The 26,554-nt window shown below is 36.4% G+C and overlaps 1 protein-coding gene across 2 annotated transcripts; it reads left to right on the forward strand.

The window, feature by feature from the left end:
- The first annotated feature begins 218 nt into the window (after positions 1-218).
- RRAGB (Ras related GTP binding B) lies at positions 219-26,554 on the forward strand. 2 transcript variants are annotated; one of them, XM_006194299.3, is made up of 11 exons: positions 219-956; positions 1,790-1,823; positions 4,638-4,737; positions 9,003-9,086; positions 11,007-11,073; positions 16,700-16,922; positions 19,393-19,488; positions 21,662-21,784; positions 23,815-23,906; positions 24,982-25,097; positions 26,024-26,554. In XM_006194299.3, the coding sequence occupies exons 1-11, from the start codon at positions 865-867 to the stop codon at positions 26,119-26,121; spliced, it is 1,125 nt and encodes a 374-aa protein (XP_006194361.1). In that variant the 5' UTR covers positions 219-864; the 3' UTR covers positions 26,122-26,554. The 2 variants fall into 2 exon arrangements, with proteins under 2 accessions (XP_006194361.1, XP_006194362.1); XM_006194300.3 differs by lacking the exon at positions 9,003-9,086 and having other exon boundaries at positions 221-956.

Consider the following 26,554-nt stretch of genomic DNA (forward strand, 5'->3'; position numbering starts at 1 on the left):
CTCATTGAAAAACGTTAAGGGTTAAATAGCAGTTTAAAAAAAAAAAAAAGGCTAGCTTTGACGCACTGAAATTCCAACCGTCTCCTTTAATTCTCCGCAGCGGCGCTGGGGCCTGGTTGCCCACAAGGGAAGCCCCTTCAGACGGGCAGCACCCAACCAAGCCTGTGGCTGAGTCAGAAACCGGGCCACGTGACAGCGACAGACGGCACTCTGTCTTTCTCCGCGCAGTCTCTATGGTATTTTTCCCAGACCACCCGCCCCTAGGGAAGCGGCCGTCAGGTGACAGACTCCGGGTTTACGGCAGGTGCCCACGTGATCCTGGCCTGCAGTCCAGTGGTTGTGGTGAGGTACCTGCGCTCCTGAAGGGCGGGCGGTTAGGTCGTCACCGCTGCAGCCACTGGCGGACTCTCCCGAGCGGCGAGGCTCGGGAACAACGAGCCGGCTGAAGCATTCATCGCTTAGTGCCTACGGCACGGGCCTGCTCTTTCCGCCACCTCTGCCTTCGTCATCCCCACCTCTTTGCGGGTGAAGTCCCCTTTGGGTTTCGAGACTTTGGGGCCAAGGCCCAAACTCGAGACGAACCCCTTCCCCAATCCTTCTTTCCTTCTCATCCTCCATCTCTTCCTTTGCACCAACGAATCATTTAGCCTTTGAGCTGGCCAGCTCGGCGGTGCCTTGAGGCCAAGTTCGAGGCGGTAAAGGTAACCGTGGGGAAAGCAGCCCCCCAGTGGACAAAGGCGGAGGCAAGAATAGAGCAGGCCTAAGGGCCGCAGGCGACAAGAATAGGCGGCAGAGGGGGTGAACAAGGAAAAAACCGAGAGAGTACTGCGTGTTTAGAAGGGACTGGAAAAGACTTGTTGCACGATGGAAGAATCTGACTCTGAGAAAAAGATGGAGAAGGAGAATCTGGGGCCGAGAATGGATCCTCCCATAGGGGAACCGGAAGGATCGCTTGGGTGGGTGAAGGGTATTATGTTAAACCTGGAGGGGGGAGGTTGCGCGTTCTAACTGAAGAGAGTATTGTGAATTAGAACACCCCACCCATGAGAAATTGCTTTGATTTACCAGTAAAGTTGCTTTTGGGTATTGGATAAACTGGGAAGAGTACTGGTTGCTATCTGGGTGGAAGCAACCCTTGGGACAGGCCTGATAATCACTCCGGGGAGGGGGATGTGTTCTAATTGAGGAGGCAGTTATGAATTCCTTTGAATTATCCATAAAGGAGATTTGACACCATCATGTTGAGGATGAGAAGACTAGGAAGAGGGTTGGCATTTCCTGGGCAGCTTGAGAGTGCTTTCTGTGCTAATTTGTACCTGAATTTGAGACTTGTGTTTTATATACCTTGTGCTTGTGATAAGTGAAAAATGACTTGGAAGAACAGCTGAAGGACTAAAGATTTTTAAAACATGCTGTCTTAAAAAAAAGGTATTCAAATATGACAATATTGCTTGAATTATTAAAGCACTTGTAAATGTTGCTTTGATAATTTTTTTTAAGATGAAGGAAAGGTGAATCTTGAATTTTAATGGCTCATCTATATTTCTAAATAAATCCTCCCAAGCACTATCTCCTGAGCACAGAATCAGGAAAGAAGAAGCATAAACCCAGTTTTATAATGTAGGAAAATGAGGGCCTCTACTTAACTGAGGTCCCTCAGACAAATGTACTCAACTGTTGTGCTAAACAGTGCTCTTTTCCACCTCCACTTTTTTTTTGCTATTTCTTTAATTCCAATTTTTAAGGCAACTGGATCATAGAAACTCTGTCTTTTGGTTTATATCTGCAGATGGGTGCTACCAAATACAGCCATGAAGAAAAAGGTAAGATGTGTTAGGTACATCAAAACCACGAAGGTAAAGGTAAGAAGTTACTGGTCAGGAAATAATGTGGTGCATATTTGCCATCTTTTCTGGACTGTTGTAGGAACTTCTACATGTTCTCCCTGACTCTTGTTCCCTTCTTTGTTATCAGGTTTAATTTTTCTAATATATAAATCTAACTAGGCCATTCACATACTTAAGAACTTTTTGTAACTTCCCACAGCCCACAGAATATAATCCAAATTACTTCATCTTGTAGAAAGCCCTTTAAAGATCTATTCCTGACTAAACCATCTGCCACACCTATGCACCCTATCATAGCTATGCAGAATCTGTTTTTCTCCACATTTACAAATTAACTTGCATTTTGTGCAAGTCATATACACACTACACAAGCCTTTGCCTGGACATTTATGTTGAACCCAACTCAAATGTTACCACTGTAAGGTCTTACATGAATTCTCCAAATGGAATTGAACACTCCTTCCGTTGTGCTTTTATGGTACTGAGCTCTACCTTGAGGTTTAGGAAGAATCCATATGAGCACAGCTCTGGAGCAAATTCCTGTACCTTTTGAGCTTTCAGTTTCTTCATTTTTAAAATGGTGATAATAATATTCCCTATCTCATAGAATTGTTATGAAATTTAAATGAGCAAATGCATGTAGAATACTTAGATTAGTACTTAATACAGTTGGCCTTGATAAGTCTTTCATAAACTATTAAAATTAGATTTCTTAAATTGGAAAACAAAAGCCCATAAAAAAGAATGAAATATTGCCATTTGCAGCAACATGGATGAACCTAGAGACTAGTATGTTTAATGAAATCAGTCAGGCAGAGAAAGACAAATACTATATGGTATCACTTATATGTGGAATCTAAAAAATAATACCCATGAATCTATATACGAAACAGAAACAGACTTAACAGACATAGAAAACAAACTTACGGTTACCAAAGGGGAGAGGGAGTGGGGAGGGACAAATTAGGAGTGTAGGATTAACAGATGCAAACTTCTACACAAAATAAATAAGCAACAGAGATTTACCTTTGCACAGGGAATTATACCCAATATCTTGTATTAACCTATGCTGGAATATAATCTGCAAAAAAACCCTCAAAACAAAAATGAATCACCATGCTGTGTACCTGAAACTAACACAATATTGTAAATCAACTATATTTCAGTTAACAGAGAAATGTACTGTATTTAGCCCTAACTTTATCTAATAATTCAGTTATATAACTCCAGTTTGATAAGGAAATGTTCTTGATGAGCCTGTCTAAAGTTGCTATCAACAAAGGTGCCTAAAAATAACAGAAATTGTACGTGATTAAGAATAAAAGCAAAACTTTTTTCTAACAATTTTAGACTGGCTCCTCAGTAACATTTCCTTAGTAAGATAAACTTATGTAGCTAAATAGTTAGATTACATTGAACTTGAGTGCAGCATACTTTCATTAATACTCCATTAATATTTGTAATTGGAAATTTTTATAAAATATCTTGGAATTGAAGTTAGAATATCTATCCCCTCATTTGAAAAGCAAGGTAATTGGAAATACATTTAATAAATTTTAAGTTAGAAAAGACTCTTAAAAGTTACCTCACCCAATTCCCTCCTAGTGCAAGAATCTACATCATCTTTAATAGGTGTTTTTTCTGTCTTTGTTAAATGCTGACATTGACAAGAAGGTGTTTACCTTCATGTGACTACCCTTCCCATTGGACAATTCTCACTGCTAAAAATTTGCTTCTTTTATATCTTTGTTTTGATAGCCTGCTCATTCTTTTGATTAACATATTTTGAGCATCTGTTATATGTTAGGCACTGAAGACTCAGTGGGATTCTCCCTGCCATTCAGGAGCTCAGTCTTGTGAGAGACAGGCCAAAAAAGAAGATTGGATAACTGCAATGCATTATGGTTTTTGCAATGTCATAAGAGTGTCATGGGAGGACAGAGGTAAAACACACCTAAGCCAGCCTAGGGCATTGTAATTAGAGAAGCTTATTGAGGAGATGATTACTGAACCAAGTCTTGAAGGGTAAGTGGAGCTTAGCTGAAGGAAGGAAAGGGAGTGAAAAATTACTGGCAGAGAGTACAGCATGATACAAAGACATAGAGCTGGGCTCCCTGGAGACTTGGGAGCAGTCAAAGGGGCTACATGCATTTCAGTTCAGTTCAGTATGGCTGAACTCTACAAGTTCCAGGCCAGGAGTGGTCAGAAGATGAAGGCAAAGGAGTAGATAAGCCAGATCAGGGAGGGTCTTGTATGTAGTTTAAGGACTTGATCCTGTAGGTGATGGGATGCTTTTAAAAAGAAAAAAAAGAATAATTAATGGAACAAAATCATGAAGATAAGTAGAAAGGATGAGATCAAGGGCAGAGGTGGTAAGGTTGACCCTGAGCAGGAGGAAGAACTTTCAGTTATACTGAAATACCCTGCCAGGTAGTTCAGTGCATAAAACATTAGATAATGAGAGATTAGGGTTCAGTTTCCTCTCAAGTTGGTATTCCTCTAACATAATTCTGAATGTATGATAGTGCATATTAATGCCATAATAAATTCACTGTGATTCTATCACCAAGAGAATGACTCATGACAGGTAAGTGCCTGGCCTCTGGAATTCTAGATACCTTTGCAATCACCATTGGTTGGGGAACTAGTTAGTTACAGATAGCCACACCAGGTTGTTAGTTCTGTCACTTCAGTAAAACATCAAGGATAGGAGAGAAATAGATCCTTTTAGACTTGATTTGCTGTTGATTGCTGACTTCTTTCCTCTCTTTTTCCCCATTTTGTCCTTAGGTGCTGTTGATGGGTAAAAGTGGGTCTGGTAAGACCAGCATGAGGTCTATTATATTTGCAAATTATATTGCAAGAGACACACGTCGCCTTGGTGCAACAAGTAAGATGTTTTATCTTATTGTAAAGTCAGGTGATCTTAATTATTAATAATCTGCATAACACACTTGATTGCTGTAACTTGGGGATGCAGAGATTGACAGATTTGTTTTTGAGCATGTTTCCCTTTTTTTCACTCCTTTTCAGAGGAATGTGACCTAATTCTGGTTACTACTGCTCGCTCTCTTGGGGAAGTTTTTTCCTTTCTAGGTTACTTACCAAATGGGCTGCCCTTGTCCAACTTCTTTTCTATCTTGCTCTTTCTTAAACAAGCATAGGGGCCCTTTTGTTTGTTCATTTGGGGGGAGGCGTTTGTTTTTAACTGTTATTACATTAAAGGGAAATTAATTGATAGGTATTAACCAGCATAACAATAAAATCTAAGATTTTTTAAAAGCAGTAGTTAGTTCTAGTCTTCACTAAAAGGTAAATTGCTGGGATTGGGGGGCTGTTGGACGGAGGTTATCCAGATCTGTACTCTACTGCTTCTCTACCTGGCTACACATAGAAGTTCTCATTAGAGTTCTAGCTTTGACTTGAGAAATGTTTTATTGCCCTTTATGGTTTGAATGTTCAATCTGCCTTCTTAGTATAGGCTAGCTGGGCTGCCGTGGCTACCAGTTAAGTGGATTTATGCTCCTGGGAGACCCTTTCTGTCTCCAGGCTATAATGCCATTTCATTTTGTAGCATTCAAGCATTTCTGGATTCTTCCTTGGTCCTTGGCCTCTATGTGACAAAACTATTGCCCTACTTGGCTTTCAAAGATTCCTGATCTGGGTTGCTAGCATCTTGAACATTTTCAGGAATAAGTCATCCACTACTTCATAAGGTATCTCACTCTGGTTTCAAGAATGACAAACATTTTTAAAACGCCCTATATTCCAGACCCTAGGATACAAAAGAGAAGGAAACCTCACTTTTGTTCTTAGAGTGTAATGTAGACTCTCATAATTGAGGAAGCTTTAATGATTAGAAAGTTATTTCTTATTTAGAGCCCCAAATCTATTTCCCTTTATTTCTGTTAGCTTATACCCTTTCTGTTCTCTTTAGCCTCTACAAATATTTTAGTGTGATTAATGTCTCCATCTATCCTAGGCATCCTTTGCCTCCCAAATCTTATCTTCTTTAAGTTAAACATCTCCAGTCCCTCCATGTATTCCTCATTTGACATCATTCTGAAGCATTTTAAAGGACTTGTTTGAATGTGTCTATATATATTTTTTAAGTGCTGAGTCTTGAGTGAAGATGTGGTCTAATCAGCACAGAGTAGGACTATTACATCTCTTGCTCTGGGCATCACACTGCTGTTAGCACATTCTAGCCCCTACTCTCCTTTTGTGAAGGGGCCTTCATTATACTGAGTCATATGAAAAATATACCTTTTCATATATATTGTTATTAAAACACATATCCTCCTTCTGATTCTTGTGCAGTTAATATTTTGAACCTAAGAATAAATTTTTATCTCTATTCAGTTTTGTTTGTTTTAGACCATGATATGTTTCTGTACACAGTGTTTGCTAACTATGAAGTCCAAGACAAGTTACTATCTCACTGAGACTCAGTTTTCTGATCCATACAAAAAGAGTTGGATACTATTTTCATTTTAACTACTTATTCTCTCATCTGATATATTAGCTATCCTTCCTAGCTTTGTACAATTTGTATATTTGATAAGCATCTCATCTAGTTTTCATCAAAGTCATTTATCAAAAATTTTGGTTAAGACGGGGTGCTATGGCCTATTATGCCTTGAGAGACTTCCTTCTAGAAAGTACCTGTTCAGACTTCTCCCTGTTTTGATTTGCTATATTTTAAATTTTTTCTGCTCTTCCAAGTTTAATATCTGGACCTAATAAACACAGTTTCAGTAGATTAGAGGAAGCTAATGTTTATTGTATGCTGTTTTATTTACTTTGGTTCTCACGTTAACTTCATTTTAATAGACTTAGAAATGGAGCTCATGCTACAGCTGCAATTCCTGGCAGATTTCTTTCTCTTTGTATTTTAAATTCTGCACATTTTATTGAAGTGTTTTTTTTCTAGTCCAATTAATATTTTTGTTTTTAGCTAATCAGCAGAGTTGATTGACTACCCTAAATCTAGTGAATAGTCTTGCAACCCAAATTTCAGAGCTAGTCAAGCTACTTAAAATAGTTTTAAAATAATCTAGCAGCATCATTAAAAAAGTTTTAGACAAGATATTTGCAAATTATATGAACCCTGTACATTAAAGCAGGCCATTTATTTAACAGATGTTTTCCTGGAGCTTCCAGGAACAGGGCTCTTGATCTTAAGGATATCTCAATGGGACCATTACTGATAGTACTTTATTAGTAATTACTGTATTTCTTAAAGGTAGTAAAAGTATACTTTAAAATATAATGCTGGCCTTAATGCTTTAGTGTATCTTTAGTTTGTCATTGCTGAAGAAAGGTCTGAGTTCTACTGCTAAACTTATAGACTAATTAAAAATATTATGTATAGTGTATTGCTTTTTACTTACTATTCATTTTTATGCAGTTGCTGATTTTCTTTAAAAATACTGGAAAAGTACTTATTCTAAACTATTATATCACCTTTAATGTTTTAGTATTTTTATAGTTTGTCATTGCTGAAAAAAGCCTAGTTTCATTTTGTTAAAATTAGAATCTACTGTTTTGAAATTTGAAGTAAGGATACAGAATGGTGGTGTAATTAATTATTAGGGGGCTGTTAAAATGTGTTTGTTGAAATAGTAAACTTGTCAATAAAATTGTGAATATGAAGTATTTTAGTCTCAAACACTGTTGACGTCTCCAAGATTTCCTACCTTCTCAAAATTCTCTGTTCCCTTGGCTTTTATTTAATACTTTATTACCCTTATTTTATTCCTGTATCTTTAACCATCCTTCCCTTTTAAAAAACAAGAATATTTTCTTCTTTCTGCCCCATAAGTGTATGTGATTTCCCAAAGCTCTATTCTTGGTTCTTTTCAGTTGCTATTATGACAACAGGACAGAAAGACTAGGAGAGCCAGAGGGCCCTATAGGAGACATGAGATTAAAGAGGGAGACAGAAGGTGGGGGTTAGATCATAAAGCTAAGTCAGGTAGTTTAAACTAAACTGAGGGTAGAGGGCAACCCTTAGAGTTTCAAACAGAGAGGTAGTAGGATAGATTTCATTATTTTTAATTTAAAATTTTAATTACAGAAGTAATACTTGTGAAAAATTCAAACATTATAGAAGTATGGAAAGTCTACTCCTTCCCTCATTCTCAGGCTTACTTGCTAGGGACAATCACCATTAGTAATTTGAGGTTACCCTTTTGGCCTTTTTTTTTCTGGGTGTATATAGTCATACATAGACATGTTATATTTTTTTTTCTTTTTAAAGAAGAATGGAATAAAATCTGCATTGTTGAGAGATCATTTTATCTGTAATATGAAGGATAGATTGGAGGGAGACAAGGGTAGAAAAAGGTTGACAAATTGGGAGATGGTTTTTAGTAGACCAAGTAAGAGATGCTGGGGGCTTAACTTTGGTTAGGGTGGTGGCAGTGGATATGGTAAGAAGCAAATGCATTTGGGATATATTTAAGAGGTAGAGTCAGTAGGATTTGCTTATAGGTTTGGGGGGAATAATGGGGGAAAGAGTAGACTCAAGGATGAAACTAAGATTTTGGCTTAGACTGAAAGAGGAATAGATTTTGTGGGAAGAATGGGAGGAGAATGAGTTATATTTGGATACATTGAGTTTGGGATACTTTTGTGGTTTATGCAAGTGAAGATGTCCAATGTATGATTCAGAAAGGGAAGAAAGAAATCTGTATTTTATATATATATATCTATAGATATATATCCAAATGGTAAGTAAAAAATATGAATTGACTTGCTTGCCTGCGGGAAGAATACAGAGTGAAGAGTAGGTGGCCAAAGATGGAATCCTGTAGAACCCCAACATTTAAGGGACAGAAAGAAGAATAGGAGACTGTAAAGGAGGATGTGCCAGAGAGGTTATAGGTATGATATCAGAGGCCAAGAGAAGAGAATCTTTTGAGAAGAGAGTAGTCAACAGTGTCATGCTGCAGAAAGTAAGACAAGGACTAAAAGTCCACTGGATTTGATAATGGGGCAGTTGGTTACTTGATGAGAACAATTTCAATATATGGGAATAGAAACCAGATTTCTATCCCATGTGCTCAGTATCTAAACAGTCACTGAATCCTGTCACTTCTTTTGTTATTGTCTTTCCCTTTCTCAGTAGCACTTCTTTCCATTTTTTTTTAGTACTAGACCGTTTACATAGTCTTCAAATTAATAGCAGTTTGAGCACCTACTCTCTCGTAGACTCTGTTGGAAATACAAAGACATGTAAGATATGATTCCTTTTCCAAGGAGGGGGAAGTAAGGGGGAAAAGGGAAGTAGTTTGAGCACCTACTACGTGCCAGGCACTTTACGTATGATAACTCCTTTAATCCTCACAGTAATCCTGTGAGGTCAACAGTATGCCTCCCACTTTTTTAAATGGAAGAGGAAACTAAGACTTGAGGTTAAGTGACTTACCCAAGGTCACACAGAGAGGTAAAGCTGATATTTTAATTAAGAACTGTTCGACTCCAATGCCCGTGTTTTTTGTTTTTTCTTTTTTTTTAAGATAATGCTTTGCTGATTAGGATCTAGTTTATGAGAAGATAAAATTGCACAAGAGTTAGATGGCAGTCAATTTAAGCAACAGCTTCAAGATAGCTGCAGAAGAAGCACTACTGTGTGATTGATTATCACATAAATTATAAAGATGATGATTGCTAGACTTTACGCAGTTTCCAGGATAAGAATTTTCATTATTCCTCCTTGTGATTTTTAGTGCCTGGCAGAGAGTAGATGCTTAATAAATGTTTAAATGAATTCAGAGGGAGTGATGATGGTAAGTGGGGGTGGCCAGTTAAGGATTTTACAGGATGTGGGATTTAAGCTGGCTCTTAGAAGATGAATCTAACTTTGGAAGAAAGGTGGGGAGGATGTTCTAGGCAGATGGACAGAGCAGGCAAAGTATAGGGTGGGGAGGGAAGTGTAAGGCAGAGGTCGCAAACAGGCAGCCTGTATGCTGGATGAGGCCTGTAGATGTGTTTTGTTTGGCCTGTGCAATGTTTTAGAAAAATTGAAATTAGTTATCAATATGTAAAAGTTTCCATAAAAATCTGGATTTCCTACTACTATTGAAAAATCTAAAGATCTGGTAATTCTGAGCCCACACGTTCCTGCATGACAAATGAGCTAGAGCTGAGTAACTGCTACCCACTCCATCGTCCCCTTGGGTGGATATTTACTCTCCATACATGATCAACTTCGCTCTTGTACATTTCCCAGCCTGGCTCCTGTTAGCAAGTTTGCGACCCCTGATGTGAGGTATGTTGGGGGTTGGGGAGGTAGTGGGGTTTGGGAGGACTATGAGTAAACCAAATTGGACTGGCAAAAGGCTTTATTAAATCATTGGGGGACATAAAGGTAGATTGGAAGCCAAATTCTGAAGGACCTTGAATGCTCCCACTATAGGCATGGAGGAGCCATTGAAAGTTTTTTTGAATGGGGAGTGACATGTTCAAAGTAGTGTTAAGAAGATAAACCTGGCAGTAGCCTATAGGATGAAGCAAAGTGAGTAAGGCTTCCTGGTGGGAGGTAATTGAGGAGCTATTGTAGTTGTGTAGGCTTGAGAAGGTAAGGGCTTTCCCTAATGTTAGTGGCAGGTTGTAAAATGAACAGTGGAATTGAGAGAGATTACAAAGGAATGGCAATGAGTTGAATGTGGACAGAAAGGTCAAAATGACCCCCCTCAAAATGGGAAAATGGTAGGATCATTAATCAAAATAAATCAATAGAAGGAGTGAGTTTGGTTGTTTTATGTTTGTTTTGTATTTGGTTTTTGTTGTCATTTAAAATTTTTTTTTTGTGAAGGCTGTTGGCAGGTCAGAAAAGAGCTCTTAAATGGTATATGTCTCTGTCTTACATGTTGAAATTTTAACAGTATTATAATTGGGAATTGTTTCTGCTCTAAGCACTAAACTACTAAAAAGTAAAATGACTTACATGAGAGCCAGTTCTGTAGCTCAGGGTAGTTTAGGTGCCCACCTTGCCACTAAACCACACTACTAAGCTGAAAATCACCTTCTTGTTGTAGCTTTGAGCATTTCACTCCACTTTGGTTCTTCTAAATTCCATGGGTTAGCACTTTGCTTATTTTGAATTTCACCTCACATACTACAATTACTAGAGTTGTCATATTTGTCTTCCAGTTGATGTAGAACATTCTCATGTTCGATTTCTGGGGAACCTGGTATTGAACCTGTGGGACTGTGGTGGGTAAGTACCATCTGCTTAATTATTTGTGCAGCCAAAGGCAGTAATCATGGCATCTGGTATAATCAGCACAGAGAATACACTAGAGTTAACTATCATTTTAAAAAGTACATTAGATAGAAATTACTTCAGAATTGGCACTTGGTTAAATAAAGATCTCTGACTTTTATATAATTGTGAAAATGTCCTCTGTATGTGACATGTTAAGCAGTAGTAACACTATATCTAGGTATCTGTAGTATGAAATAGATTACCGCCCCACCTCTTTTGCAAGTGATGAAATCAGATTTCTTTTTCAGGTGACCTAACACTAGTGCTGAGCTCTTAGCCATCACACTATACCACTTTATTCTTTGTTATTTCAATAATTGTCTCCAGGCAGTCTCAGGACTGTAGATTGGACCTGAGAGCATATATTCTCCAGCTGAGCCCCCACTGTTGGTGGAATAGGAGATAGTTTTTCCTCTTATGGCCAAGACACTTCCAGAATATTCCATCACAAATACAAATTCACTATGCTTGTGTGCCGGGTATTGTACCCTACCCTATGGTTAGGAGCTCCCTACCACATGGTGTGCTTCCCCTCCTTGCATCTCTGTGCTGAAGCAGCAACATGTAGTGTACAGTGGTTAGGGGCCTAAGCCATGGAGTTAGATTGGGGTTTATATCTCAGTTCTTTTAGCTGTGTCATCTTGGGTAGATCATTAAAGTCTCTGAGCTACAGTTTCTTCATCTGTACAATAGGAATAATGATGGTACCTAGTGCCTCACAAAATAAATAAATATCATTGTTAGTTCAGTGTCTCTCAGCTCCTAGCATAGAGCTAGCCATGGATTAGATGCTCAATGAATATTTGTTAAAAGAATAACAAAATAGCCAAATATTCTGTAAGAAAATGACTTCATTATTGCTAGCAGATGGATCACTTAACACCCTAGCAGCTTTCTCCATACAAATCCTTCCTCATTATCACTGCTTGCAATTCTGTCATCTGTGCTGAGAGTAGTACAAGTCTCTTGCTTTTAGGCACTAAGATGTATTGTCACTTTTGCAGATAGGGCAGCTGAGTTCCAGTCAGTTATGAATCTCCCAAGGTCACACAGCTAATTAATAGCAAACTGTAGGACTAGAAGCTAGGTTCATGATTTTTTGATAGGAACTTCTATTTATTGGGAGCATGACATATGCCAGGTTTCATGCTACATTTTTCCCTATAGGAAAAAAAAATCCATAGATTTTTAGGATAGCCTCCAGAAATTTAGAAAATTAAGTTGATCAGAATTCCCCACCCCAATTCACTGAATATTCTAGTTTTTTAGAAATTTATTCAGCATTCATTCAACAAATATCTATTGATCACATACTATGTACCACACAGTGAATAAATCATTGGAAGTTATACCATAGTAGATAATACACAGTGTTTGGTGGCTACAAGAAAACCTTGAAAGTACATGTATTTTTTCTTTGCTTCTTTATTTAGTTATTTTTGTTTATTTTTTTAAGATTTATTTTTGTTGAGGTAGCATTGGTTTATAATATCATTTAAGTTTCATTTGTACAACATTGTATTACTACTTTTGTATACCCTATAGCATGCCCACTACCAAAACCTTAGTTTCTATCCATCACCATTACAATTGATCCCCTTTACCCTTTTCACTCTTCCCCCCACCTCCTCTTTCCCCCTGGTAACACTATTCTGTTCTCTGTATCTATGTGTTCATTTTTGTTTGGTTTGGTTTGTTCATTTATTTTTTGTTTGTTTGTTTTTTATATTCTATGGATGAGTGAAACCATATGGTATTTGTCTTTGTCCATCTGACTTACTTCATTTAGCATAATAACCTCAAGATCCATCCATACTGCAAATGGCAAAATTTCACCTTTTCATGGCAGAGTAGCGTCCATTTTATATGGATGCCACATCTTTTCCATCTGTTCATCTATTGATGAGCTCTTAGATTGTTTCCATATTTTGGCAATTGTAAATAATGCCACAGTGAACATAGGGCTGCATTTATCTTTTCCAATTAGTGTTTTCATATTTTTGGATAAATACCCAGAAGTGGAATAGCTGGATTATATGGTAGTTCTATTCTTAATTTTTTTTGAGGAATCTTCGTATTTCTTCCTTAGTGGCTGTACCAGTTTACAGTCCCACAAACTGTTTAAGGTTCCCTTCTCTTCACATCTTCTCAAACACTTATTTCTTGCCTTTTTGGTAATAGACAATCTAATAGGCATGAGATGGTATATTATTGTGGTTTAGATTTACATTTCCCTAGTAATTAGTGACGTTGAACATCTTTTCATGCGCCTGTTGGCCATCTATATGTCTTCTCTGGAAATATGTGTACACAGTTGCTCTGCCCATTTTTTAATCAAGGTGTTTGCTTTTTTATTGTTGTTGAGTTGTATGGTTTCTTTATATATTTTGGGTATTAACCCCTTATCAGATATATGATTTGAAAATATTTTCTCCCATTTGGTAGGTTGTCTTTTTATTTTTTTTATGGTTTCCTTAGCTGTGCAGAAGCTTTTTAGTTTGATGTAGTCCCGTTTGTTTATTTTTGCTTTTGTTTCCTTTGCCTAAGGAGACATCTAGAAAGATATTGCTAAGACTAGTGTCAGAAAGCATAGTGCCTACGTTTTCTTCTAGGAGTTTTATGGTTTCAAATCTTACACTGAAGTCTGTAAACATTTTTCAGTTAATTTTTGAGTATGATGTGAGTTAGTGGTCTAGTTTCATTTTTTTGCATGTCACATTTATTTTTTCCAATACCGTTTACTGAACAGATTATTCTTTCTCCATTGTATTTTTTTTTGCTCCTTTGTCATAAATTAATTGTTCATATATGTGTGAGTTTATTTCTAGGCTCTCAATTCTGCTCCATTGATTTGTGTATCTGTTTTTCTGCTAATACCATGCAGTTTTGATTACTGTGGCTTTGTAGTATATTTTGAAATAAGGGCATGTTGTACCTCCAGCTTTGTTCTTTTTTTTTTTTTTCAGAATTGTGTTGACTATTAGGGTTCATATGTGTTTTCATACAAATTTTAGAATTATTTGTCCTATTTCTGTGAAAAAATGTTGTTGGAATTTTGATAGGGATTGCATTCAGTTTGTATATTGCTTTGGGTAATACAGACATTTTAGCAATATTAATTCTTCCAATAGAAGAGCACAGAATATCTTCCCATGTATTTGTTTCTTCTTCAGTTCCTATCATCAGTGACTTATAAATTTCAATGTTCAGTTCTTCTACCTCCTTTGTTAAATTTATTCCTAGATATTTTATTCTTTTTGTTGCAATTATCAATGGGATTGTTTACCTAATTTTGCTTTCTGCTAGCTCATTGTTAGTGTATAGAAACACAACAGGTATTTGTATATTGATTTTGTATCCTGCCACTTTACTGTATTTGTTTATTACTTCTGACAGATTTTTGATGGAGACTTTAGGGTTTTCTGTATATAAAATAATATCATCTACAAATAGTGAAAGTTTTACTTCTTCCTTTCTAATTTGGATGCCTTTTATTTCCTTTTCTTGCCTAATAGCTCTGGCTAAGACTTTGAGTACTATGTTGAATAAGACTGGTGAGGGTGGGCATTCTTGTCTTGTGCCTGATTTTAGAGGAGGTAGCTTTCAGTTTTTCACTGTTGAGTATGATGCTAGCTGTGGGTTTGTTATATGTGGCCTTTATTATGTTGAAGAACATTCCTGCTATACTTACTTTACTGAGTTTTTTTTCATAAATGGGTGTTGAATCTTGTCAAATGCTTTTTCTGCATTGATTGAGACGATCATATAGTTTTTATATTTCATTTTGTTAATGTGGTATGTCATGTTGATTGATTTGAAAATGTTGGGCCACCCTTGCATTCCTGGAATAAATCCCACCTGATTGTGCTGCATGATCCTTAAATTAATGCATTGTGTTTTGTTTGCTGACATTTTGTTGAGGATTTTTGCACCTATGTGCATCAGAGATACTGGCTTGTAATTTTCTTTTTGTGTGTGTTGGCTTTGCCTGGTTTTGGTATCAGGGTGACGTTGGCCTCATAAAATGAGTTAGGAATTACTCCCTTCTCTTCAATTTTTTTGGAGTTGTTTGAGAAGTATAGATATTAAATCTTCCTTGAATGTTTGGTAGAATTCATCTGTGAAGCCATCTGGTCCTAGACTTTTGTGGGTTTTTTTTTTTTTGGTAGCTTTATGATTACTGTTTCAATCTCTGTATTAGTGATCATTCTCTTCAGATTTTGTTTCCTCATGGTTCAGTCCTAGAAGGTTATACATTCTAAGAATTTGTCTATTTCTTCTAGATTGTTCAGTTTGTTGGAATATATCTACTCATAATATTCTGTTATAGTCCTTTGTATTTCTGTGTTATCTGTTGTCATTCTTTTCTTTTGTTTCTGATTTTATTTATCAAGGTTTCCTCTTGTTTTTAGTTATTTGTCAGTTTTGTTTATCTTTTCAAAGAACCAGCCCTTGGTTTCATTTATCTTTTCTATTGTTCTTTTAGTCTCAATTTCATTTATTTCTGCTTTGATCTTTACTATTTACTTCCTTCTACTGACTCCGCGGCTGTGGGCTCAGCTGCCCTGGTCAGAGGGCTGGGATTGCCTCCACTGTTCGTTTGATTCTGCCTCCTCTATCTGTTCCAGTCTTTCTACTTTTAAATGTATAGGTGTGTGGAATTCTGTAGCATTCTGGTGTGTTGGGTAAAGGTACCTTTGTTGAACTGTGGATGTTTTACTGGTTGTAGATTGAAGGGGAGAGACAAAGGTAGCCTTTCATTCTACCATGTTGCTGATGGCATTCCTTGATTTTTTTGTTCAGGACAAATCTTTACTATTTTCTGCTAGGCAGCAGGTAATTGAGAACTTCTTGGGAAACAGCACACAGCCTAAGGAGCAAAGAGCAACATTCTGCTAAAAACTTGTCTTGAAGCCATTTTCATATAGTTTAGAGTGCTTGACTAGTTATTCATTCTGTAAATATTCATTGAGAAACTACTCTATGGCAGGCTCTGAGCTAAAAACCTGGGAAACAATGGCGAACAGTAAAGGACATAATTCCTGCCTTTAAGGGACTTGCTGTCTAGGGAAGTGAATGCCATTAATTAAAAATTCACACATACATGTGTAATATAATTGTGGTAAGTATGAAAAATAAGAGCAATGTATTAATATAGGGGCCTATGGTGACCAGATTTGCCCAAGTCATTGAGGTCAGGGATGGTTTCTGTGAGGAAGTATGGATTGAACTGAAATCCAGTGGAACAAGTAGGGGTTAATTAGATGTAAAGGTAGAGGGATAGCATGTGAGGCAGAGTGAACAGAATGTGTAAAGGTCCCTTGGTAGATAGACCACAGGTCACTAGAACTGGGGGAATGTCAAAGCATATTTGGGACACAAGGAGAAGGGAAAAAGGTAGTGCAAGGTGTGGCTCAAGAAGTAAGAAAGTGAGGCCAGCCTGATTTGCTGTCATTTGTCCTTTAATTTTAAGCCTTCAGATTATCTTTCACATTGATCAAGCCAACAAAAATAGATCATAAGTAGGAGTGATTAAATGAGGACTTGCTTACTCCCTAGATTTATTTTTTCTTACTAGACAGGACACCTTCATGGAAAATTATTTCACTAGCCAACGAGACAACATCTTCCGAAATGTGGAGGTTCTGATTTATGTTTTTGATGTGGAAAGCCGTGAACTGGAAAAGGACATGCATTATTACCAATCATGCCTGGAGGCCATTCTGCAGAACTCTCCAGATGCCAAAATCTTTTGCTTGGTGCACAAAATGGATCTGGTACAGGAGGATCAACGAGACCTGGTAAGAAATAGAAAGGGTGATGCACCAAATTTGACATACTTCATAAACTTCTTTTATAGAGGTATAGATAAATTTGTACCATTCTGTTTTCAGGGAAAAAATCTCAGCATAAGCTTTCAAAATAAAGTTCTGTCATTTGTTTTTAAAAACACTCATAAACAAATTTTCCATGGTAATGGAAAGATAATATTCATTTAGCAAATAATTTTCAAATTTAGGAAAGGATCCTGACCATGTGATATCACTAAGCAGCTTTATATATTTTTAAAATATATTTGCTGCCCCTGTTTTACTGTCCTTCAGAATAGGAAGTTATTGTCAAGGCTAGAAGACCAAGCAGGGGTGAGATGAAGAAAGGTCACAGCTGTCACCAGGCTGGCTTAAGAAACGGGTATGCACCAATTCACATGCCAACTATACTGTGTTAGGCACAATGCCAAGGCCCTCATAATTGCACTGGTATGGTATATGTATCTTCTTTTCTAGCATAGGAGTTAGTATGTATAAATTTAAACCAGAAAACACATATTAGGAAGGGCAAACTTCTAGCTAGCTATGAGACCCCAGGACTGGCAAGTCACAAATATAGCCTAGCTTCAGTTTGGTCAGTATAAAATAAGAAGTATGGATTTAAAGTGTAAGTGGAAAGAGAAGATCCTCTATTTCCAAGGGTAAAGTTGAGGAAAGCAGTTTTAGAATATGCTGGTAATGTAGAAGAATACAGTTCTTCTTTGGGTTGGAGCCTAGGAATCTAAGGATAACTTTTATTTAAGAATTTTTTTGGTAATAGCTGTGGTCAGGAGTACTTTTTTTTCCATAATTAGTTCCAAGATTGTCTTCAGTGTTCCAGTGTTTGAGTATGTTTTGGTGTTTCTAGGTTAGCTTACAGGCTTTCAAAAACTGCTTGAGAGGGTTCTATATTTGACTCTGAAAAGTACTTTTGAATATCTACTCTTTTTAGTTCCTTCTCCCTCTCACTCTCTCACCAAGTATTAATTATGTTTCAGTTCAGGAGAAAATCCTGTATGTAGCTTGGGTCTTGAGATTTTGAGGGCTTTGTTATTATTATCATTTTCTGTTTTGTTTCCCTGGCCCAGTTTGCAACAAAGTTTAGAGTGTTCCAACAAATGACCACCTTACGGATTTTTTTAATTGCTTCTAATTTTTAGTGATCAGCTTATTGTTTTCTAAATGCTTATATAACTATCCCCAAAGATGTATTGATGTTCTTTGTGGGATTTTAAGCTTAACTAAGGAAAATATACTTTATTTCATTAAAGATTCAGACTTGGAAGTTTCTGAGTAAAATGACTAGGGCGCTTCCTTAAACGTCAGTTTCAGACAAGATAGATGTTTCCCTTTATGTGTGTGTGTATTAGGGTTCCTCAGAGAAACAGAACCAATAAGAAGTTCGTGTGTGTGTGTGTGTGTGTGTGTGCTCGCGCGTATAGATAGAGAGAATGAGAAGGAGAGATTGATTAATTTTAAGGAATTGACTCATGATTGTGGAGGCTGGCAAGTCCAAAATCTGCAGGGCAGGGTGATAGGCTGGAGACCCAGGAAAGAGTATATATTGCAGCTGAAGTCAGAAGGCAGTCTGGAAGGCAGAATTCCCTCTTCCTGGGGAATGACAGTCTTTTTCTCTTAAGGCTTTCAACTGATTGAATAAAGCCTACTCGTATTATGGAAGAAGATCTGCTTTACTCAAAGTGTGCTGATTTAAATATTAATATTAATCACATTTAAAAAATACCTTCAAAGCAACATATAAATTGGTGTTTAACCAAATGTCTGGGTACTGTGGCGTAGCCAAGTTGATATATAAAATTAACCATTACAGTCTGAACATGCACTCACGACAAGCCCATCCAGTTCTTATGTGTGTATGTATTTAAATTTGTATAAATAGATATTTTTTCATGTGTATATGGGCAGATATGTGTAGATACACAGCCAAGAAGGATATATATTTGTGTGTGAGGGGGTGTTATATCTATGCAGCTAAATAAATACAGTCCATACAAAAATAATATATCTGAGTGTATGCATATTGTGTATGAGAGAAAAAGATATCTACACAAATTGAAGTATTTTGATTTATAAAATCTTGATACTGGTATATCCATCTTAAAATGACCCAGATTGGGTGACTTGGAATGTTAGATATATTTTATTAAGATTCCTCTGTATGGTAAGTTTTATTTTCCAACATAGTGCTCTCAGTGAGTACTCAGAACAATCCTGAATCAAGCACAATCCTGAAGAATTCTAGTAGCTGTTGCACTTGAAGACCTGACCTGAAATCATTTCTGCCATCCAAGTTTGTGAAGTAATGTACTCACTTAAAAATTCCTCTAAGGAAAGATGAAGTGCCCCTGTTTAAAATATGCTAAAATATTACATCTCAAATTTTGCAGTGAACGAGGATAGCTGTTATATGCTGATCAGTATATTGTTCTGTTTACTTCAGATTTTTAAAGAGCGAGAAGAAGATCTGAGGCGTTTGTCTCGTCCATTGGAATGCTCTTGCTTTCGAACATCTATCTGGGATGAAACTCTCTATAAGGTGTGTATGTTTCCCTGAGTTCCCTCATTTTAAGAGCATGAAAAAAAGCTAGAAGGGTATTATCAAATCTAAAAGATTTTAAACTCTTTCATAGCCATCTAGATGTGTTGAACTAAAAGAAGAAATAATCTACAATAAATTGTTTGAAAAATAGCACTTAACCTTAAGAAATTTTGGTTTTGCTCTTAGCTTGGGTCGACATACCAACCAAATCACAGTGAATTAGCCAGTTTGATCATGAGTAATTTGACACAGATCTTCATGACAGTAGAGGTTTCACTGGCCATCATCCATTTTGACCTGTTGTAGTCTCAGTGCTGATTGGAACTGTGTCTAATATTTAGGTACCTTTACAGGATATAAGCTTGTCTGCTTAAGTTTGGATGGCAATAGAAGAACAAAATTTAGGGGAGAGATTGGAAAAGGGAATCTTAGAATGAGACGTTATGCTGAGAGTGTGATAGCTTCAACTTTCATGCCAAATTGAAGACTAGCTTTCTTTCAACCAGAGAGATTGTTTCCATTGCTGGAATGGATACCACACTGCTTGCAATAGTTGTAGAGGTTACAACAATAGCTGTGTTATGGATGAAGCTGAAATTACCTTATTGGCACATAGGCTCCTTATCGTGCTTCCTCCCTTTCTCCTACTGATCTAGTGATTTGAAAGACTAGGTCATTTTGGTTCTCCAGCGGTCAGACGTTTCCCTCAAACTGCTTCTGGTATCCATTGACAAGTCTGGGTAGGAAGGCATCCTTCTCTGTCACTGGTAGCTACAGCCTCAGTATCAACTGCACCTGACAAGTATCTACAGCCAGAAGCACAGAAACCTGATTTGCCAAGGAGAAACACAATTGGACTTTAAAATAGCCACTGATTTATTTTTTTAACTAATTTATTTTTTTCCAATATTATGTTGACCCAGCCTCACTCTAGTAACAGATCATTTGAGATACCTGTCTAGGAAGTACTGTTCTAGATTAATTTGGGCCGAATTTCTCTCAAAGCCTTATTCCCATAGAACAGGTAACCGTGAATAAGGATGGACATGACGCACTGATAAGAACCAACTGCGGTGTGAAGGATGGCAATACATAACACGACCAAAGACAATTGGCTAATCACAACACTGCTGTGAGTGACAATGTCTCTGCTGTGGTTAGCTTTGGTGCCTTCTCCAAGGTAAATTCAGCAGTGACATTAACACCGACCTGGGAACTTGGAACCTGAACCCCCATGCCTAAGTAATAAAACTAATTGGAACAGAGACATGGCACTACTACCTCTTACATCAATGTTGCATAGAGCTGACATAAATTTTTATATTAAGTTTTATTCTACAAGCACTCATTGGATATCTGCCTGATGCTGTTGGACACACAAATGACTAAGACCAGGTTCCTGCCCTCTAGTAGGGGAGAGAAGAACATTGTACACCTTACCAGACAAATTGGAGTGAAATTGAAGGAAGTATTATAATGAAAATTCAAATAAAAGAGCCTTAAGAGAATAGAGGGAGGGTATGGTTAATTTCAATTCCTTATTTAGGTCATACTCTTCTGGATAAAGTCAGTTTTAGGCAAACACACAGTGGACCATTTTTAATTCAATTGGATCAATTTATACAGCTGACAGTAAGCCTTTTGGAATGATAATGCCAATGATTTCTTTTGTAATTTCTCTTGTATGTTATCCCATTGAGGGGAAGGGCCATTTTTCTCTGTGGCTCTGATATTTTCACAAAATTGATTCTTAGATCTATGTTAAATATAACATTACTAGGTTCTGATCTTTAGAGCTATCTACATTATTGGACTTGAATATTTGTTGAATGGCTGGGTTAGAAGCTCTTTAGCCCAGTAGATCAGTTTTCATCTTATCCTAAGGCAAAATGATGAAATTAGATTATTTGTTTATTTTTAATTATCAGTGTAAAGAAGCATTTTATGAGAGTGTTTGAAATGCTAAAAAATCCAACTGAAGGATAAAAATCAAATATTAGCTTCATTGTCTCACTTTATTTGTGTTATATCATATTTGTTGTCAATATTTGTGTAGGATTCAATTATCACCATATTTTGCTTACCGTATGTAATAGTGTATTTTCTCATTTGCAAAGTTCTGGGACTGCCTACCTGTTAGTAATATTACTCAGTGTTTCTGTTCTGTTAGGCTTGGTCCAGCATTGTTTATCAACTGATTCCCAATGTCCAGCAGCTGGAAATGAACCTAAGGAATTTTGCTGAAATTATCGAGGCTGATGAAGTGCTTCTATTTGAGAGAGCCACTTTTCTGGTGAGAACTTTCTGCTCTGCAGATGTACTTCACACTGAACCTTCGTCTGTTCAGCAACAGAGAACATGTTGCCACCTTCACAAAGAACCTTTCCCTCTTGTCATTACTTCAGCATGCATAGCCTTATTTATAAAGTAGTATTGTCAGCAAGTGACCTGAAAGAAGTCCTTTGGTGTGTGGGTCTTTAGTAATTAGCAAAACTTTAATGTTTGCAGGTACACCTTACTAGAGAGTTTAGATTATTTCTGCTAATGATTGTTAATTTGTGTTAAAGGATTCCTATTTCCTATTGACTTTTATTATGAAATGAGGAGTATTTTCCTTTTGAGAAAACTTGCATCCAACCTCTTTCCCCAGAGGACTGAGTTGAAAATTTTTAACATGGAAGAGATGTAATGGTCAACTCAGTGACATAGATCAGAGTTCAGATGGGGAGGTAAAAGGCAAAGAGACATGTTGGTATTTTTATTTTTCTTATTAATTCAGCCTACTGTGTGTGTGGCCCTGAGGGGGTGTGCAAAAAAACAATATTATATTTATAAGTAAAATTTTAAACAATAGTAATAGAAACTAATTTGAAATGTCACAAAGCACTGCATAAGTAATTGCTGATCAGCTTAATAAATGTAACTCTAAGAGCAGCTCACAGTAAATAATTTGTTTCTGAGCTCCACCAATGCTTGGTGATTTTAGATGCATTTCTTAATTTCTCTGAGTTTGGTTCCCCTTTTATAAAATGGAGATAATAATACCTATATCATATGTCTATTGTGTGTATTAAAATGGGACAAGGTAACGTTAACCTTAGCACAAAGCTTAGCATATAGTTGGCAAACTATTAAATGATTCCTTTTGCTATTATAGCCAACAGAGGACAGAGAATGCAGGGTACAGTTTTTCCTCCTTCCTTTGTGTAAACGTTATTTGTAACTAGTGTATTTGGAAGTCATCCTTCCTGGAAGCTAAGTGGTACAGCTGAGGCATGGAGTCCTAACTGGAGTGTCTTTCTGCCTCAGTCCATGGCCAGGGGTCACTTGTTTGGAGTTAGACTACCCTGAGCCCTGTCTTTCCTGCTAGTGTGAATAGCAGCAAGCAGGTGAGCTCTTCTATCTGTCTTGATACACATGGCATGATAGAATCCTGCTTCAGCAGTATTCTCCTGCCCTATCTGTTATACATGATCATAGAGGTTCACCTAATATAAACTCTCTATTCTTCACTAACAGTAATTGGTGGCTTTGGTTTCTCTTGAACACTAACTTTAGGTGTGATTAACCATTTTCACTGAGGTGGTTAAAGTCAAGCAAGGGGAACCTGTTCCACCATTGGTCTAAGAATTATGTTTTGAAAGTATCACGTGGTTTCAGGGAATTGCCTTGTGAATTTTCGTCTGGCAAATGACTTAGTTTTGCTTCCTACTAGAAACTTTACATCAGCCTATAGAAAATAGTTGTGTGGTTTTATTAAAATCTGAAAGTGTTAGGGGAAGTATTTTCAGCTGGCATGGGCATCCATCATAAATAGGTTCATTTATAAATAGTAAATCTTCAGAGTTTAGAATCATTTAGTTAAGACTTTTAAATGTAAAACCAAAAGCCACTTGGTTATAGCCTTCGTTAAAATTAAATACATTAAGTATGCTTCAAGAACAGCTAAGAATTTTTATTAATTTTTCTTTTTTGATTTGTACTTTTTTTTGGATCAAAGACATCCTGTTAAATACTGAAACAAGATGAATATTTAATCATTAAGGTAAGTGAGAAAGAACAGCAGTGAACCAAAATAGATAATAATTAAATGATCTAATAAAATTATAACCAAACTACTGGGTGGGTCATCCTTAGGGATGTTGAAATTATGCAAAATGTTAACAAGATATGAGACAGAGGAAAAGAGACAGTAAAGCCAGTTGCCAAGTCTACCCTGAAAATCAGAGTGACCAAGAGACTGACAGATGTATGCCTTGAGGAGTATTAGAGGGTGATATGACAACACTGCATGGATTTAAAGGGCATTGCTCTTTTTCATAGGTGATTTCTCACTATCAGTGTAAAGAACAGCGTGATGCCCACAGATTTGAGAAAATCAGCAACATTATTAAGCAATTTAAACTGAGCTGCAGGTAAGAGATCTTATGTGATCTATTTATCCCTGGAAAAAGTTTATCATGTTAGAGTGGTTCAAATAACTATAGTACTGCACTTTTTCTATTCAGAATTGTTCCTTAAAGTAAAGATAGAGCTAAATTCTAAAGGCATCTGCAGTTGACTGAAAGGAAAGACACTGTCCTTTAATGTAAATTCAACTGATAAAGAAGAAGATACAGAAGAAGCATATGAAAAATAACTAAGCAGAGTGCCTTTTTGTTATGTACATTCGATACTATTTGGGAAGAAATAAATAGAAAATGTCCAAGAGAATTTTGAAAAAGAAGAAAGAAGGAGAATTTACACTACCAAATACCAGATTTACTATAAAACTACAGTAATTAAAATAGTGAGGTACTAATGCAGGAATGGTACAAAATAGAAATCTTTAAGTATATTGTCTCAGCTTTGATTAAATACACTTTGAATCTTAACATTGTGAATAAAGGAAGAAAGAATGGCTGAACATCATAATTTAATAAAGTTTTAATAATCAAAATTCTTATCCTGGTAAAACTTTGATGCCTAGGCAATAGAATAAGTTTATCCCTTTTATGCATTAGCATACTTTGAGACTTTCTGACATGTTTATGCTAATATTTTTAAGAAGAAATAACAAATGACATGTAAATATCATTACCCTTGTTTGTTTTCAAAGAAAAGAGATCACTTTTTGAATTTTTATATAACTAACCTTCAAAAGATATAGTTGTTAATCTCAATGATAGGGAAATTTCAACTTAAGAAACTTCTTAAATATTGGAGAACTTGTTGGTAACATGATTTTTATCGTGAAACTAGGTCTAAGCCTACTTTCATTTCACAGTCACTGTCACGTCCTAACCCACTTTCTGCCTAAGTCACTTTGCAAGACATGTTAAAATTAGCATTAGAGTTTCCTTGGAAAACAAATAGGGTTAGTGATTAATTGTCTTAATGAGGTGGTGAATTGAAGTATAATGCTATGAAAATGTTTAACTTAAAAGATAAAAATTTCTTATATTGCTATTATTTTATGTTCTTTATTCACTTTTTTCCTTTCTCCTATAGCAAGCTGGCTGCCTCTTTCCAGAGCATGGAAGTCAGGAACTCTAACTTCGCTGCTTTCATTGACATCTTTACATCCAACACTTACGTGATGGTTGTGATGTCCGATCCATCCATTCGTAAGTTTAAATTAAGCTTACATAGTTTCAAAGAATACACATATTCTTTAAACTAATTGCCCTAGGGATAGTACTCTATTAAAGATACTGAAAAACTATTTTGTAGTGGCAGTTGGTGCACAACACAGTGAATGTACTTAATGCCACTGACCTATAGATTTAAAAATGGTTAAAAATGGTAAATTTCATGTTTAGGTATATTTTACCACAATGAAGAAAAAACAATTTTAGTATTAGTGGTAAATGCCTTTTATATTTAATAGGCATATTTTGAAGCTTAAAAATGATTTAGACTCTAGGGTATTATATTTTCTTCATGGGAACTTCAAAACTCAGATTATTAACTGTAGGGATTTTAAAGAAAAAAGAGCCCAAATATGTGCCTTGTATTCCACATGATATAGATTTTTAAAAGACTAATCAATGTAAGCTCTGAATTACCAAAAGTTGAATCGTTTTATATGACATTGTATATTCCTAAGTGCCATATTCCCCTATTTGTGTTACTGGCATGAAGAGAGTTTTTTGGTGCTTCCATGCCATAATAGCCATAACCATCACAACCATTGAAATAAAAGTTATAGCAGCATTTCCAGGATGCTCCCAGAAATTTAAATTATCTTTTAAATTATCTACCTTGGGTTAATATTGGAATATAACATAAGATAATGGGTTTTACATTATTAGCCCCAAACCAAAAGAGTTTGAAATTTTATTTTAAAAATGTTATGTTTAGAATATAAACAAATCTTTTACTTTTTCAGAATAATTAAACTCTGGTTAACTTGAGCCCTCCTATTTCCGTATATTTTCTGTGACATACCTTGAGGGATTTGGCTCTCTTTTATTTGTTTATAGGTTTTTAATAGGCAGACATTCCTTTGGCTGCTTGTACTTATTGGGTGTCTCTCCACCCCTACCCTTAGCTTCCGCAGCTACTCTGATCAATATCCGCAATGCCAGGAAACACTTTGAAAAGCTGGAAAGAGTGGATGGACCAAAGCAGTGTCTTCTCATGCGCTAAAACATTGCCAAATGCTGTTTCAGAAAAAAAATTGAAATACTATTTCTCAATCTTAATGTTGTATTCGTATATGTAGGCTCTGAAATGTTGTGATGCTTATCACTTCTGTATTTCTTCCCTACTCCCCAGTCTAAATGTTTAACCTTCAATGCTATTTACTCAAATAGCCAGTGAGGAGTTAGAAGATAAACTGTCTATGAAGTTGGTGTGACATAAAAGTAAGTGATATATAAATGTTCTAATAACAAGGTTCTAATAGTGTAAGTGTTCTGATAACCTGGTTCCAATAGTTGTGTATGCCAAAGCCTTTCCCAACATCATCTTGTATTCCTTATCAGCTAGTAACCTGTAAGTTTGGAATATTACTGTTTTCTCAGCATGCGTTAAAAATATTCCTTAACTTCAATTGTAAATAAACTTTTGCTGTTAGGGA

The sequence above is a fragment of the Camelus ferus genome, chromosome X (assembly GCF_009834535.1).
Source record: "Camelus ferus isolate YT-003-E chromosome X, BCGSAC_Cfer_1.0, whole genome shotgun sequence".
Classification (NCBI taxonomy): domain Eukaryota; kingdom Metazoa; phylum Chordata; class Mammalia; order Artiodactyla; family Camelidae; genus Camelus; species Camelus ferus.